Source organism: Abrus precatorius, unplaced genomic scaffold (assembly GCF_003935025.1).
Source record: "Abrus precatorius isolate BTA unplaced genomic scaffold, Abrus_2018 Scaffold1, whole genome shotgun sequence".
Classification (NCBI taxonomy): Eukaryota; Viridiplantae; Streptophyta; class Magnoliopsida; order Fabales; family Fabaceae; genus Abrus; species Abrus precatorius.
In genome coordinates this window covers 5560967-5578488 of record NW_020874291.1, presented here as the reverse complement: position 1 = coordinate 5578488, position 17522 = coordinate 5560967, and the positions used below count along the sequence as shown (strand labels likewise).

The window sequence follows — 17522 nt, the reverse complement described above, 5'->3', positions numbered from 1 at the left end:
ACACATCCCATTTTTTGAAATACTTTGTTGAAACTATGCATTTGAAGTTATTAGAAATGAAATTTTTATTTTCCCTCTCAAATTGTGAAAATATTTTATTTTGAAATACATTGAAATAACGTAAGGTGCTATAATTTTGGTATCAGAGCAGTTCATCCAAATTGGACTGGGATATTGGGGCTGATGCGTCCAAGCAATGTGCTGATATTTTCTTGTTTACCTAAATTGTAAATGTTTGATGTTAAACTGACTTGTTACAATGTAATTGTTGAATTTGTTTGATAGACTAGATTAGAAATAGTCGGTAGAGGTAGAGGAGCTGGTATCACCAATGACCTTCTAGAGCGAATGACCCAAGTTCTAGAGGCACTGGTGCATAATCAAGACGGAGAACCAGCTGAATAGTGAGGGCTGTCAGCCTTTACTAGGCACAACCCTCCAAAGTTTGAGGGAAAGTTTGACCCATAATGAGCCCAAAGATAGGTGGCGGATGTGGAGAAGGTCTTCCATGCCATGGGATGCAGGGAAGAACACAAGGTGACTTACGCCACATACATGCTATGTGAAGAGGCAGAGGACTGGTGAAGGTTTTCCAGTTAAACTTTGCCACAAGAAGGTGGCTATATATAATGGGAGGCGTTCAAGGCGAGCTTCCCAGGGAACTATTTTTCCCTGGATCTTAAGAAGCAGAAGGCTCGAGAATTCCTTAACTTGAAACAAGGAAGCATGACTGTGGGAGAATATGCAGCGAAGTTCTAGGAGTTGATGAAGTACTGGTCTCACTATCAGCGCAGAGATGGGGAGGAGGACTTGTGTGCTTAATTTGAGCATGGTCTAAGGCTAGAGATTCGTGCTACAGTTAGTGTATTTTAGTTGACTAACTTGCCCATTCTAGTGAGCAAGTCCAAAATATTTGAAGCCAACTCGAAGGGTAAGATAGTGGACACTAGAGCGAGTGGTCCAATGAGGCAAGACCGAAGACCTCTTAGGTTCTCTAAGGGGCCATATTCAAGCTCCAGCCATTCTCAATCTAGAGGGACTTCATCATTGGAAAGGAGCAATGGTGGCTCTGATTTTGGCTCTTCCAAAGGGCCAATCAGATGTTTCATATACAGAGGGCCGCACATTCTGTGAGATTGCCTATAGCCATGGACCAACTGTGGAAATTGTGGAAAGCTTAGGACACACTACCAATGTGTGTTGGGCTGCTCCTAAGAAGAGCAGCAGTGTGAGCATGAATTAGAGGCTGGAATCAAAAGGGAGCACGGGGCTGATGTTGAGCATTCTGGGAAAGGTCTTTGCCATGAGTGGAACAGAAACTTCACAATCTAAGGAGCTGATCAGAGGTAAATGTGTTATAAGACAGAGGTTACTAGATGTGTTGTTTGACTCGGGTGCCACGCACTCATTTGATTTGGATTGTGTGAAATGCTTAGGTTTGTCTGTAACTGAATTACCATGTAACATGGTGGTGACTACCCCTACAAGTAAATCGATTGTAACCTTATTGGCGTGTCTGGGGTGTTCTGTAATGGTGCATGGTAGGGACTTTGAGGTGAACTTCATTTGTTTGCCTCTTTCTCAATTGGACGTGATTTTGGGAATGAATTGGTTATCCACCAACCATATTTTGTTAGACTGCAAGGAGAAAACCTTGATCTTTGGTGAGTCAACATTAGAAATTCCTAGACTTTTAGGTCAAAGTGCGTGGGAGAACACGGTTAATGCTAAGACCTTTATGGTCATGTTCTCACTAGAAGCTGAAAGTGGGGTAAGGCCAGAGCATATTCCAATGGTGAGGGATTTCTTAGAAGTTTTCCCTAATGATGTTTCAGAGTTGCCACTAGAGAGAGAGGATAGAATTCACCATTGACCTCATTCTGGGAGCAAGCTTGATTTCTGTGGCACCATCTAAGATGTCATCGGTGGAGTTGGCAGAGGTTAAGAAGTAAGTAGAAGACTTATTACAGAAATGGATTGTAAGGTTGAGTGTGTTGCCGTAGGAAGCACCTATTCTATTGGTGAAAAAGAAAGATGGGAGCATAAGGATATGTGTTTATTACAGGCAACTGAATAAAGTGACAATAAAAAACAAGTACCCTTTTCTCAGAATCGATGATTTGATGGACCAGTTAAAGGGAGTTGCAGTGTTTCAAAGATTGATTTAAGATCAGGGTACAATCAGATTAGGGTGAAGAATGAGGATGTGCCCAAAATAGCCTTCAGGACGTGTTATGGTCACTACAAGTATTTGGTGATGTCGTTTGGTGTGACCAATGTGTTTGTTGTGTTCATGGACTACATGAACAGAATCTTCCATGAGTTTTTGGATAAGTTTGTGGTGGTGTTCATTCACGATATCCTAATTTATTCGACGAATCAGGAGGAGCAGCACTTGAGGATAGTTTTGTAGATTTTGAGGGAGAGACAACTGTATGCAAAATTCTCCAAGTGCGAGTTTTGGCTGTCACAAATTCAATTTTTGGGACATGTAATCTCGAAGGATGGAATTATGGTGGATCCTGGTAAGATGGAAGTAGTAGCCCAATGGTCGAGATCTACAAATGTGACAGAGATCCATAGTTTTCTGGGACTAGCTGGCTATTATAGGAAATTCATAGACAAATTTTCTAAAATAGTTTTCCCTTTGACGAAGCTGAGACGTAAAAGGAAGGAGTTTAAATGGAGTAGGGAGTGTGAGGCTAGTTTCCTAGAGCTGAAAGGGAAGTTGACTTCAGCGCCTGTGTTAGTTCTACTCGACCCAGAGCGGAAGTTTGATGTGTATTGCAATGCATTAAGGCATGGACTTAGATGTGTTCTGATGCAAGACGAAAGGGTGGTTGCCTATGTCTCGAGGCAATTGCGTCCTCATGAAGTCAATTATCTGACTCATGACTTGGAGTTAGCTGTAGTGGCTTTTGCTCTGAAGGTGTGGAGGCACTATCTCTATGGAGCAAGGTTTGAGGTGTTCAGTGATCACAAGAGTTTGAAATACCTATTTGATCAGAGAGAGCTGAACATGGGGCAGAAAAGGTGGATGGAATTCTCAAGGACTATGATTTCACATTGTCTTTCCATCCTGGCAGGGCGAATGTGGTGGCTGACGCATTGAGAAGAAAGTTATTGCATGTGGCAGCTATTATGGTGAAAGAGATGGAGTTAGTTGAGTAGTTTTGAGACATGAATCTAGCAATGGAGGTAAGGCTAAGGAGTTTGTATCTTGGGACTGTGAAAATCCATAATGATTTCCTGGTGCAAATCCGAGATGCCAATAGGAAGATGCATTCTGGCAAGTGATAAATCCATATTTTACCAGTATTTTATCTTAGTTTTAATACATTTGATAAAGAAAACATGTTAGAAAAAGCTAAAAAACTCATAAAAATAATAGAATTTTTAAAGCCTTTCCTAAATACATAGTTGTTTAGATTTTATGAATTTTCTATGTAAAAAGTAATGATTTAATCATATTTTTGTAGGAAATTTTGAGCTAAGTTCATAAGATTGGTAGATCAAGGGAAAGATAGAAGAAAAGTAGCAAAAATTGGAAGCAAAGAACAAGGTCTGATGAAGCAAAAGTTGGGCGTGATCACTTTTCTTGGCAAAAGTGATTGTTCCAAAGGCTAACATGGAAGGATAACATGTGCGTTATCACTATTGCTGATGATAGTGATAGTTCCATAGAGTTTTCAAGCATAGTAAGGTGCGTATTATCACTTTTGTCCACAAAAGTGATCGTTCTAGAGAGAGCTCCAGCATAGCAAAGATGTGCGTTATCACTTTTGTTCACTAAAGTGATCGTTCCAGAGAAGCCTATAGGAAAGCAAGCTGTGCGTTATCACTTTTGTTCACAAAAGTGCTTGTTCCAGAGAGCCTTCCATCACTGCAAGCTGCAGGTCTCTCCTTTTGTTCACGAAAGTGAATACGTGCAAACCTCGAACCTCTGCTTTGCTACTTTCATGAAGAATAGTGATTGTTCTAGTCCGAAAGAAATTAACTCAACTTCCATTGATGAAAATCCTCTAGGTTCAATTCAAATGAATAACTAATTCAAGAATTGCATTACGGAAAGAATTAAACGTTCAATACAATCAAGATCTTAAAATTCAGATCCACAATCAATTTATAATATCAAAATCGGATCCATCAATCCATAAGAAAAAGAAATCAGAACATGTTCATAGAAGAAAAAGAGAGAGAAAGAGTAGAAGAAGAAGAGCTGCACAATTTCTTCATAAATCCAATCTCCAGCCTGATTCCTCAAGGTCAAGAGCTTGGAAGTCACCCCCAATCTCCCTCTCTAACTCTCCTAAGGTGTGAAAATGAAAAATGAGAAAAAGATACAAGTTTCTTGGCTATTCTCTTATTTATAGAATTTCTCGCTTTTCTCGCGTGATCACTATTTTCATAAAAGTAGCAACGCAAAGGTTCATGGTATGCGCTTGTTCACTTTCGTGAACAATAGGAATCATACGCAGCATGAACAATCACTTTTGTAAGGAAAAGTGATCACACGTAGCTTGAACAATTACTTTTGTAAGGAAAAGTGATCACGCGCAGCTTGCTTTGCTAGAAGGCTCTCTGGAACAATCACTTTTGTAAGGAAAAGTGATAACGCGTACTCGACCTTCAATGTTAGGCTCTGGAACAATCACTTTTGTAAGGAAAAGTGATCATGTGCAGCTGAACAATCATTTTTGTGAACAAAGTGATAATTCGCATCTTGCTTTGATGGAAGCTTCTCTGGAACAATCACTTTTGTGAATAAAAGTGATAACGTGCAGGTCTTTCTTCAATATTAAGCTTCTGGAACAATCACTTTTATGAAGAAAAGTGATAATGCCCAACTCTTGCCTTACCAGACCTTGTTCCTTGATTTCAATTTTTGCTACTTTTCTTCTACTTTCTAATCAGTACTTTTTACATAGAAAATTCACAAAATCTAAACAATTAAATTATTTAGAAATGAATTGAACATTCTATTATTTTTATGAGTTTTCTAGCTTTCTCCATCATGTTTTTCATATGAAATGTATTAAAAACTAAGGTAAAAAACTAGTAAAATCTGCATTTATCACTAAAGATTATTAGAAAAGCCTCTGCGTTGCTACTATAGTGAAAAATAGTGACCATCCCAGAAAGGCAGGAAGTCTATAAATATGAATTAGCTCAGATCTGTTTGGATCTTTTGTTCATTTTTACATTCCATTTGTTTTTTGCTGTTGAGAGAGTCTGAGAGATAGATTGAGGACGAACACCAAGCTTCAAATCTTGAGGAATCAGATTGAATATGCTTCTTCATTCATCTTCTTCTTCTCTTTCTTTCTCTTTTCATTTTGTAATGGTTGCTTAAACTCTTTGTAGTTAGGGATTGTGGATCTGAAATGGAAGTGTTGAATTGATTTTAGATCGGAACTTTCAGTGCTGGATTGGATTGAGTAATTGATTCTGCTTTTCAAGTAGTTATTGAACGAAAATTTGATTAACTAATTACAGAGGAACTTTTATCAATGGAAGTTGAACTTGTTTCTCAGATTTGAATCAATTACCAAGATTATTGATTTCTTAGGGATAAGACATCTTTATCTTGCAATCTTTTGGTTTCTAATGCTTAATGCAATATTTAATTGAACCAGATCTAAGGAATTTGAATGATTGAATTGAATGTTAGATTCATTGAGTTAAGGAATTAACCTTTGATTAATATATTGTGAAACTGATTGTCATTCCATCTAAGTACTTGCAAGTTCAGAACTTTATTGAATCAACACTGAAGTTTTGGTGAAACAAGTCCCTAACTATGTTTTCTACATCTGTTAAATACACATTTTCATAATCTTTGTTCTGTTCTATTTTCTGAAGTTTAATATTTGTTGCTTTTGCTTCCAAACTTCAATTGAATTTCGTTAGGCTCAACTAATTGTGGACTTGTGAAGTGATATTTGAGAATTCTATTCCTTGAGGACGATATTTGGGACTCAAAAAAAATTTTATAACTTGCTACAATAACACTAGTACACTTGCTAGTCAAAATTACTTCTGTTGAGAAGGTGACAAGTTTTTGGCACCGTTGCCAGGAAATAATTTTTTTCAATATCATTAGTAACAGGAAAATAACTAGATTGAGCATTTGTTTTCTTTAATTTTCTATAGTATCAGATTACATTTAGAATTTTTCTATTTTGTAATCAATTTAGTAGTTAATTCTGTACTTTTATAGTTTGGATTTCTGATAGATCTTTGTATTACCTTAAGTAGTTACATTGCTTGAATAATAGAATTAGTGCAGTTTTTTGTTTTCTTCTTACTTATTTCTCATTTTGATTGTATATGCATGTTAAAAACAAAAATAAGTCTCCTCTTGTCTTTAATTCTAACATAGATAAAACTTTAAGAAGATTAAGAAAAGAGGCTAGAGCAGAAAGTTCTGTAGAAGGTGAGAGTGATTTAGAAACTATACATTCTCCAAAAATTCAGATTACTCCTCTTCTGCAGAAAACACATTCACCTTTAGCACAGGCAACTCCAGAAATTGAAATGGCAGAACAACATAGAATAAGGACATTAGGATATTATGCAATTCCAAATATGCAGGGCTATAATTCTTCAATAGTTAGACCAAACCATTCAAGCTAATCATTTTGAAATCAAACCAACCTTGCTTCATTTGGTACAACAGGATCAATTTCTGGTGGAATTTCTGATGATCCTAACTTGTATATTTCTAATTTTCTGCAGTTATGTGACACTATAAGGATGAATGGAGTGAGTGAAGAAACTATAAGATTGAGGCTATTTCCATTCTCTTTGAGAGACAAGGTCAAGTGTTGGTTACAAGCACAGCCTCAAGAGAGCATCACCACATGGACAACGCCTGTGAACAAACTCTTAACCAAGTATTTTTCCTCCATCAAAAGTTGCCAAACTGAGAGGGGAAATCACATCCTTTGTGCAACAAGAAGGAGAGCCACTATATGAAGCTTGGGAGAGGTATAAAGAGTTATTGAGAAGATGTCCACATCATTGTATTCCAAAGTGGATGCAGTTGAAGACCTTTTACAATGGAATGAATGTAGTGACTAGAACCATGGTAGATACAGCTGCAGGAGGTTCTTTAAGTATGAAATCCTTAGAAGAAGCTCAAAGAATTATTGAGATGATGGCTTCATCTATGTACCAGAATTCCAACTCAAGACATGCAGGGAGAAGTAATGGATATGAAGCTAAAGCTATAGAAACTTTTCTTGCAAAGTCAGCTGCAAAATCAATTATTTTCTGGGCAATAGCAGCTTTGACTCAGCAGATAAGCAATCTAAGAGCCGGAAATGTTGCAACCAATCAATTAAGTTGTGATTTTTATGGAGGGAATCATGTTAATGGTGCATGTGATGTACCTATACCAAATCCACAAGAACAAGCTAATTATATGGGGAATTATCAAAGACAGCAAGAATGTTTTCCTCAGCACTCATTTCCTCCTGGGTTCCAATATCCAAATAACATAAATCAACCATTTTACAAATGGAATTCTCAAAATTCTGCTGTGAAAAACACTAATCCCTCTCTTCCATTTTCAAATGCAGGAACTTCACAGCAACAACAGAATTTTCAAGGAAATTCCTCTACTTAACCTCAAATAAGTCAGAATTCGTCCAGACCTATGAATGAAAGAATGAATGAGATTGAAGAGACAATGCTGCAGTTCATGAAGGTCACTCAAACCAGCATTGAAAATCAAGAAGCTTCCATGAAGAAGCTAGAAACTCAGATTGGATAGTTGGCTGAACAACTAGCAAATAGAGATGAGGGAAGATTTCCAAGTTACACAGTGATAAATCCAAAAGAGTAGTGTCAAGCTATAACAACAAGGAGTGGAGTTGTGGTAGCCAGTCCAAAACCTGCAGAAATGAAAGTGAGTGATGCAGTAGAAAAAGGAAAAATAGAAAACGATATGCAACAAGGAAATTTCAAGCTATTAAAGAAAGAACATTCAGAAAATAAGGTAGAAACTCCAACAAATTCTAAGAGAAAGACAAAGAAGTAGCTCTTTGAGGATTCTTGCAGTCCAATTGATCCAGAAAAATATAAAAGGTTACCTTATCCTCAAAGAGTGCTGAATCCTAAGCAAGAGGAGCAGTTTGAAAGATTTTTGAATGTGTTCAAGAAATTACAGATCAATATTCCTTTTGCAGAAGCATTAGAGCAAATGCCATCTTATGCTTAGTTTATGAAAGAATTGCTTTCCAAGAAAAGGAAGTTGGAACATGACAAGACAGTACCATTAACAGAAGAATGCAGTGCTATTCTTAAAAGAAAACTTCCTAAAAAACTCAAGGATCCAAGATCGTTCAGCATCCCTTGTGAAATTGGAAAATATATTGTAGGAAGAGCTTTATGTGATCTAGAAGCAAGTATCAATCTCATGCCCCTAGCTATCACGAAGAAGTTGGGAATAGAAGAAGTGAAACTAACCAACATTACACTGCAATTAGCTGATAGATCTTTCACTTATCCATACGAAGTTGTAGAAGATTTGTTGGTTAAGGTTGACAAATTTATTTTTCCTGCAAATTTTGTCATTCTAGACATGGAAGTGGATGCAAATATACCTCTGATTTTGGGAAGACCATTCCTTGCAACTGGAAGAGCTTTTATTGATGTTCAAAAGGGAGAGCTCATGCTTAGAGTGTAGGATGAAAAGGTAATATTTAATGCTTTTAAAGCACTCAAGTATCCAATTGATGATAACACATGTATGAGAGTGGATATATTGGATTCTCTTTTTAATCCTTATCATTTTAATGAATTTGATAAAATTTTTGTGTTGAGAGAAACCATAGCTGCAAGAAATACTAAATTTGTGATGCATAAGGAAGAACACCTTATGGATATTGTGTAGCAATTGGAAACTCTACCAGTTGGACCCCTACAGAGAAACAAATCAAGGAAGGAAGTAGAAGAAGAACAAACTCAGAAGTTAGAACTCAAGCAACTGCCTTCTCACTTGAGATATGCATTTTTGGACCAAAATCACGAAAATCCAGTCACAATCAGCAATGAACTCAAGGATAAAGAGGAAGAAAAGCTATTGAGAATCTTGAGAGCACACAAGTCAACAATAGGATGGAGCATATCAAATTTGAAAGGTATTAATCTAACTTTCTGCAAACATAGAATTTTATTTGAAGAGAAATTTAAACCAATTGTGTAGTCTCAAAGAAGATTAAATCCTTCCATGAAGGAAGTGGTAAGAAAGGAGGTCATGAAATTATTGGATGCTGGGATTATACATCCTATTTTAGACAGCAGCTGGGTAAGTCTTGTATAAGTGGTACATAAAAGGGAGGAATGACTGTGGTACCAAATGAAAAAATGAATTGATACCTACAAGGGCAGTTACAGGCTGGAAGATGTGCATAGATTATAGAAGGCTGAATGATGTGACCAGAAAAGACCATTTTCCTCTACCTTTTGCAAACCAAATGTTAGAAAGGTTAGCTGGTCATGCATTTTATTGCTTTCTAGATGGATATTCTAGCTATAACCAGATTGTTGTGGTTCCAATTAACCAAGAAAAGACTGCATTTACTTGTCCATTTGGAATATTTGCATATAGAAGGATGCCTTTTGGGCTTTGTAATGCTCTAGCCACATTTCAAAGGTGTATGCTTGCTATTTTTTCTGACTTAGTTGAGAAAATAATTGAAGTATTCATGGATGATTTTTCTATGTTTGGAGCTTCATTTGATGACTGCCTATCTAACTTGTCCATTGTTTTACAGAGATGCCAAGACACTAATTTGGTGTTGAATTGGGAAAAATGTCACTTTATGGTTCAAGAAGGAATAGTGTTTGGCCATAAGATTTTCGTGATAGGGATAAAGGTTGATCAAGCTAAAATAGAAGTGATTAGTAAATTACCTCCATCTATGAATGTAAAAGGAATTAGAAGCTTTTAAGGCCATGCAGGGTTCTATAGGAGGTTCATTAAGGATTTTTCTAAAATTTCTAAACCTCTTAGTGACTTGCTGGTGAAAGATGCAGAATTCGTATTTGATGAACCATGTTTGAATTCCTTTTCCATTTTAAAAGAGGAATTGATTTCAGCTCTAATACTTGTTAAACCTGACTGGACTTTACCATTTGAACTAATGTGTGATACAAGTGACAATACAATAGGTGCTATATTAGGACAAAAGAAAGATAAAAGACTGCATGTGATTTACTATGCTAGTAGAGTCCTAAATTCTGCACAAATTAATTACATAACCACTGAAAAAGAGCTGCTTGCTATAGTGTTTGCTTTTGATAAATTCAGATCTTATTTGGTAGGATCAAAGGTTGTGGTATATACTGACCATACTGCCTTGAAATACTTGCTTTCTAAACAGGATGCCAAACCAAGACTGCTGAGATGGATCCTACTACTCCAAGATTTTGAATTGGAAATTAAAGACAAGAAAGGAAAGGATAATGGTGTTGCAGATCATCTGTTCAGAATACCTTTGGAAGCACTACAATCAGATTGCTGTGATATTAATGAGGAGTTCCCTGATAAAAAGCTACTAGCTATGGAAGAATTACCTTGGTTTACTGATATAGCAAACTTTAAGGCTACTCAACTTATTCCAAAGAGAATGAGTTGGCAACAGAGAAAGAAGTTTCTTCATGACAGCAAGTTCTACATTTGGGAGGATCCTCATCTATTCAAAATTGGAGTGGATGGTATATTGAGAAGATGCATTCCACAGAAAGAGCAAGCTGATATCTTATGGCACTGCCACAATTCATATTATAGAGGCCATCATGGAGGTTCTAGGACAACTGCTAAAGTCTTACAAGCAGGCTTCTTCTAGCCTACATTGTTCAAAGATGCAAAAGCCTATGTGGAGAGTTGTGACAAATGCCAAAGAGTGGGCAACATTTCTAGAAGACATGAAATACTTTTGAACAACATTTTGGAGGTGGAACTGTTTGATGTGTAGGAAATAAACTTTATGGGACCCTTTCCAATCTCTTTTTCTCCTGAATATATACTTGTGGCAGTGGATTATGTGTCTAAGTGGGTTGAAACTATACCAACCAGATCAAATGAAGATAAAGTGGTGATTTCATTTATAAAGAAGAACATATTTGCAAGATTTGTAGTGCCAAGAATTCTGATAAGTGATGGAGGATCCCACTTCTACAACAAATACCTTGAATCTGTTTTGGAAAAGTATGGAGTAAAACACAGAATAGCCACACCTTACCATCCTCAAAATAGTGGACAAGTTGAAATTTCCAACAGAGAAATTAAGAAAATTTTGGAGAAAGTGGTTAATAGTTCAAGGAAGAATTGGTCAAGGAAATTGGATGACACAGTATGGGCATATAGAACTGCATTCAAAATACTAATTAGTATGTCACCATATCAATTAGTGTTTGGAAAGGCATGTCATCTTCCTGTGGAACTTGAACATAAAGCATACTGGGCTACTAAATGGTTAAATTTCAATTTAACCAATGCTGGAGAAAAAAGAATGCCGCAGTTACATGAGCTTAAGGAGTTCAGACAATTTGCATATGAAAATGCAAAAGTGTATAAGGAGAGAACTAAAAGAATACATGATAAATTCATTTTGTAAAGAGAATTCAGACCAGGGCAGCTATTTCTGCTATTCAATTCAAGATTGAAGTTATTTCCTAGAAAGTTCAAGTCAAGGTGGTCAAGACCTTTTAAGGTAAAAGAAGTCTCTCCCTTTGGTGCTGTGTTACTTGAAGATCAAAAAGAAGGAAGAGAATTTAAAGTAAAAGGCCAAAGGTTAAAGATCTACCATGGAGGAGAAATCATTAGGAATAATTTCTGCATTAACTTGGTTCTTCAGCAGTGAGGAACATTTAACGTAAGCTAGTGACGTTAAAAGAGCGCTTTATGAGAGGCAACTCACATTTCTGAACCAATTTACCTTACTTGTAATTGTAGTTGAATTTTGATATTCATTTCATTTTATGTTTGCAATTTTAATTGCTGTGATTTTGCATTTTTCTGCATTTTGAAGTTAATTTGTTGAATGAATTGAGTTTTATGATTATAAGTGTGTAGTGAAGGGATTAGAATTGAATAAGTGAGTTATGTGAGTTTTTAAAGGGCTTTGATTAATGAAAGGAATCACTATTTTTCAGGAAAGAAGCCACACAGAAGTTACAGTTTGGTGTTTCTCTTTGGAACAATCACTTTTCCTGATAAAAGTCATCACGCAGAGGCTAACGAAGGAAGCTCTTCTCTAAAATGATCACTTTCCCTTGTGAAAGTGAGCAAGCAGAGTGTATAAGAATAACACACCTCTCTGGAACAATCATTTTTCTTGAGTAAAGTGGCCATGCGCAGGTAAGTATAAGGTATCAATTTGTGCGTTACTCCTTTAATTGAAAATAGTAACCACGCTCAGAGAGTAAACTTGCATGTTATCACTTTTTTTCAGAAAAAAGCGATAATGCGCATTTCATTCAAAAATTAAAGTCCCTGGAATGTTCACTTTTTCTAGCAATAGTGAACACGCTCATAGCATTAACTCGTGAAACGTTCACTTTTGTTTTTAAAAGGGGTCACGTGCATCTGCGTGACTATATATTCAGAAAAGAGTGAACACGTAGATACACTCCTAAAAATCTAAAATCACATTTCTCCCCAAAAATCTCTGAGATTCTTACTTTCTGTGAGTTGTTTGTTCAAGCAATCTGTCCTTTCTAGCACATTTGAGTCTACATTGCAACAACTTTATTCCAGGTAAGTTCTTTTCATTTCTGCAATTGAGGTTAGGGTTCTTCATTGTTAAAATTTTTTGGAAAATTCTGAATACGAAAACTGAGAGATTTTTCTGATATTAATTGTTCTGAACCTGAAATTAAAAGATAATGTAGCTAAGTTCTCACTTCATTTGACAATTTCATTAGAAGATTTGTAGTTACAGTGTGATATTTGATTGAACAATCTATCTGATAAGTGAGTTGAACTGAGGGGCCTAATGAAAAATTTAATTGAAAATTCTAGAGATGTTCATCTGCATTATTCTGATATTTTATGATTAAACTGAAGGCTAAGGAATAGGCAATATGATTTCTGAAGTATATTGTACATTGTGAATGCAAGATGAAATTCCCTGCCTCTGATTAATAATGCCTGGCATTTGTATTTTGCATTTCATGTTGGTCATATGTATCTGCCTTTTTCATACTTTAGCAGAATATATTTTAGCATTTTTTTTCTTGCAGATATCTGAGAAATGGCCAGAACATCTGAAAACACTACAGTTGGATCTTCAAGGGGAACCCCAAGGACAAAGAGGGGTAGACTAGCAGGAGCTTCTTCCTCAAGACCAATTCCTCAACATGACCCAAGATTCAAAAGTATAGCTCATGAAAACTACTTTAGAGCTAATATTCTAAGGAGGAAAATAGTCCAGGACAGAGCTTTTGAAATTGCTGAAGATAATTACCCTGAATACAAAGAAGAGATTTAGAAAAGAGAATGGGAATCCTTCTATTCAATGGCTAGTATAGGCTAGAGGGAAATTACACAAGAATTTTATGCCAATGCTGTGAGGTTCAAGGGAAATCAGATACCAAAATACCATACAATGGTCAAGGGAATGAGGGTTGATTTTTCTGCTGCTAATATCAACAGAGTCCCCAACATCAACACTAAAAAACAACCTAGACAACAAGAATTCAGTGCTTTCAGGGACCTTCAAGACAAGGACTATGTTGAAATCCTACAAAGGATTAGAAGACCAGGAACCACATGGGAGCTGAACACAGTAGAGAAACCCAAGTGCATCACCACCAAGAACCTCCTACCATTTGCCAAAGTGTAGAGTGCCTTCATTCTCAGCTCATTCATGCCAGTGAAGCACAGTTCCACTTTAGCAGTAAAAAGGGATGAACTTTTATTTGCTATAGTGAATGACATGTATATTGATGTAAGGGAAGTAATTAGTGGATGTATCTTAGACATCCTAAAAAGAAAAAGGGATTCTTTAGCTTTTCCTTCATTAATAAATGTGTTATGTGAAGATGCAGGGATAGAATTTGGTGACTATCAGAAAAGGATCAGAGCAGCACCTTCAATTACAGTAGCATTGGTGAAAGAAATCTATGCTACTACCTCCTGTACAGCAGCAGCTCTTTTACCTTCCCAGTTCAAGAGAGAAAATTCAATGACGATGAAGGACAAAATAGCATTCCTAGCCGAAAGACAGAACTCACTGACTGAAAGGCAAAATGAGTTGTATAGTAGTGTGAAGTCTGGAATAATGCTGCTGGAATATGTCTTGATAAACATTGGTCAAAAGATAGGAATGACCAAAGATGAATTGTACCACACACCAGAAGTGGCAGAAAATGTTGTGCCTTAGGTCCACAATTTTCAAAGATCTTCCTATTTATAGGACTCATTTCCCTTAACCACCAGCAGCAGAAGAAGAAGAAGAGGATGATTTGGAGGAGGATACTTCAGATGAGGAGGATGCAGAAGAATAGCTTAGGAATTTTAATTTTTGTCATGTAGTTAATTTGTGTAGATAGTTATTAATTAGTTTCAGACTTTTGCAGTTGTAATTCCATTCTAGTTTAACTTTGGTTATAAACAATTATGCTTTAAATATCTACTAGTTTTGAGTTTAATTGGCTTTTGTTTGATAATTGATGAATAATTGTGATGTTTTGTGCAGACCATGCTCTCAAAAATCCTGAACAAGGAGCGCATGGAATTCTGAAATTTGAAAAGTTACCATGAAAAGGGAGTTGAACTCTGTACCTCTATTTTCATGTGTTCAGCTTTATTTCTACATAAAATTTTCAGAAAACAGAATATTAGATTAGATTTTGTTTTCCTTTGAATTAACTCTTATTTCCACTTGATTGAAATCCTGATTGTTGAATTACATAAGTTGTTTTTCCCATTCTTAGCATGATTATCATACTTGTATTGTTAAAATAAGGAAGTCTTGCCATTTTATTCATGCAAATTTTTGAAGTAAATTATGAACTGAATTGATGAATATTATCACTTTACTTCCTTGGTGAGACTTGAACCTTTACATTTTTTATGTGTGAATAATCTCAAATTCTGATACACTCTCTAGAACTTGCTTTGTTTCTTAACTAAATATGCAGTTTTACAATAATCACATAAAGGATGGAGGCCATTGTTCAGTTACACCTAGATTAGCCAAATAAACCTCCTTTTCTTTCTTGCATATCTTAGTTTAATCCCTTTAAGCTTATAGCCTTTCTTTGATCAAGTTTGGGGTGGTATCAAGTTTCTATTGCATTACTTGAAGACAAGCAATGTTTTAAGTTTGGGGTGGAAGATGGAAAGAAAATAGCAAAGTAAGAAAAGTCATACAGAGAAAATAAATAAAATGAAAAGGAAACAAAAAGCTGTAGATAGAAAAGTTAATGGAAAAAAGGAATAAAAAGAAAAGTAGCAAATAAAAAAGAAAACAAAAATTGGTGAATCATTCTGCAAAATTAAAAGTGTTTTGATTTGATTGTGTTTGATGCATAATAGAAACAGATGATGTAGTCCTATGCTAAGTTTAGAGCTTATCTACTCAAATTGCATCTTTTCTGTTTGGAATTAACTACATTGCTTCCTTTAAACCCTAAACCCTAAACCTTAAACCCTAAAGCCTCAATATTACTTGAAAAAATCCTCTTGATCTGTGATTAATTGTAAATTTCCAAAGGAGGTCGAGAATATAAGCAAACTTATGGCAAAGTTTGATGAATTTGGTGATTCTAAAAGCAAACACAAAACTAAACACTGACTGAGTTAGAGAGAAACACTTTCTAAGAGCTATGATGATATTTCTCAACTCTGTTTTACATGCAGCTTTGATGATTTGCTTCACTGAAATGTATGAGATTTTGCAGCAAAAAGATGATTCAAGTGTGATTGTCATGATGAATAATTGGTGAATAACTTAGTAAGAAAATAATCAGAATGGATTGAAGTGGAATGAATTATAAAAATCTGAATTGTTTTGATATATGATCAATTGGATTTTTATATACTTATTTTTTCTCATTCCTAGCTTATTAATCCCTTTTTGTGCCTAATTGGTTTTAATTTGACCATTTTATGTTGTTCGGATTGCATTTGGGCTTTATTTAATTTTTCCAGCATTAGGGAAATTCTGACATTGTTTTGGTTTTTGGGTCATATCTTGAGTTGTAGGGCTCATCTCATTGTGATTTTTGATTTGTAGAAAAGTTTAGAGATAGGCCCACAAGTTGTATGAAGAGATTGAAGACCAATTCTAGTGTTAAGAAGCTGACTCTGGGCCTAGAAGTGAACTGAAGCGGTGCAGTCGCAGATCCTGAGTAAGGTGCAGTATTGGGGCCATATCTCAGTCCACAGACATCTGATTAAGCCCATTATAGTGGCGTTTTGAAGCTGACATCCAAGGCTACAATTTTCCTTCAGGCCACTAGTCAAAGTGAGACCGTTTTCATAGCCGAAATAATGGCAGAATGTTACAAACGGAATGGGGAGGAGAAATTTGAATTTTAAATTTTGCTCTCTCTCTCTGAGCCCCTCTCACCTTTACGACTTGTTATTTTCCTCCATTAATGGAGGCTTAGATTTCCATCTAATTCAAGGATTAAAAGGGATGTGACACTCTTGAGGATTGGTCTCACATTGGCATAAATTTAATAACAAATTTGGTTTCATCTCTTCCTTATTTTCTCCTTTTGCTAATTATATTTTTGAATTGAAGTTATTCGTTTGGATTGATGATTATGCATCTGGTTGATTACGTATTATTCAATTGATGTATGTAATTCAGTTTTAAGGAACATGAATTGGATTTTCAGGTTTGAAAACTACGATTAACGACATTGGTAAATTAAATTGGCACAATTCAATTAGGTTCTAGAGTTTTCTGAACTTTAAGTGATATGTGTTAATCGAATGCATGAAGATTTTTGTGTGAATGCTGAGTTCGAATTGAGGTTTCATTCGGATTCATTATTAATTACCGAATTGCTTGTTGATATATTCTCTTAAAAATCTGGTGATAAAGTAGTCATTGTTCTTCTTAATTCTTGGATTGAAATTTCAATTTCTGTTCACTCTTCATTCTAATTATAATTAGTTATGTTTTCTTTTCTTTTATAAAAAAACCCCCCGTCTTATATACTCTCTAAATAGATTAATTCATCCTTGTGATTCTTTGAGAAACGACCCTAGTTGCTTACCTCGTACTATAGTAATTAGGTGTATTTTGACCGTTTGCGACTACGTGTTAATATGTAAAAAGATTTTCATTATGGATTTCAATTGATGAATGAATTCATACCCTTGATATGTTTTGATTTGCTTGAGGACAAGCAAAAATTCAAGTTTAGGATGGTGATAAATCCATATTTTACCAGTATTTTATCTTAGTTTTAATACATTTGATAAAGAAAACATGTTAGAAAAAGCTGAAAAACTCATAAAAATAATAGAATATTTAATGTCTTTCCTAAAT

At 35.6% G+C, this 17522-nt stretch overlaps 1 protein-coding gene and 1 non-coding gene across 2 annotated transcripts; one reads left to right on the top strand and one right to left on the bottom strand.

The window, feature by feature from the left end:
* The first annotated feature begins 1273 nt into the window (after positions 1-1273).
* LOC113855155 lies at positions 1274-1873 on the top strand. The gene has a single exon (XM_027486662.1). The coding sequence runs from the start codon at positions 1274-1276 to the stop codon at positions 1871-1873; it is 600 nt and encodes a 199-aa protein (XP_027342463.1).
* Positions 1874-6922: 5049 nt separating this feature from the next.
* LOC113861676 lies at positions 6923-7029 on the bottom strand. Its single transcript, XR_003504293.1, has one exon. It is a non-coding gene; the product is annotated as a small nucleolar RNA R71 (small nucleolar RNA).
* Positions 7030-17522: the final 10493 nt, after the last annotated feature.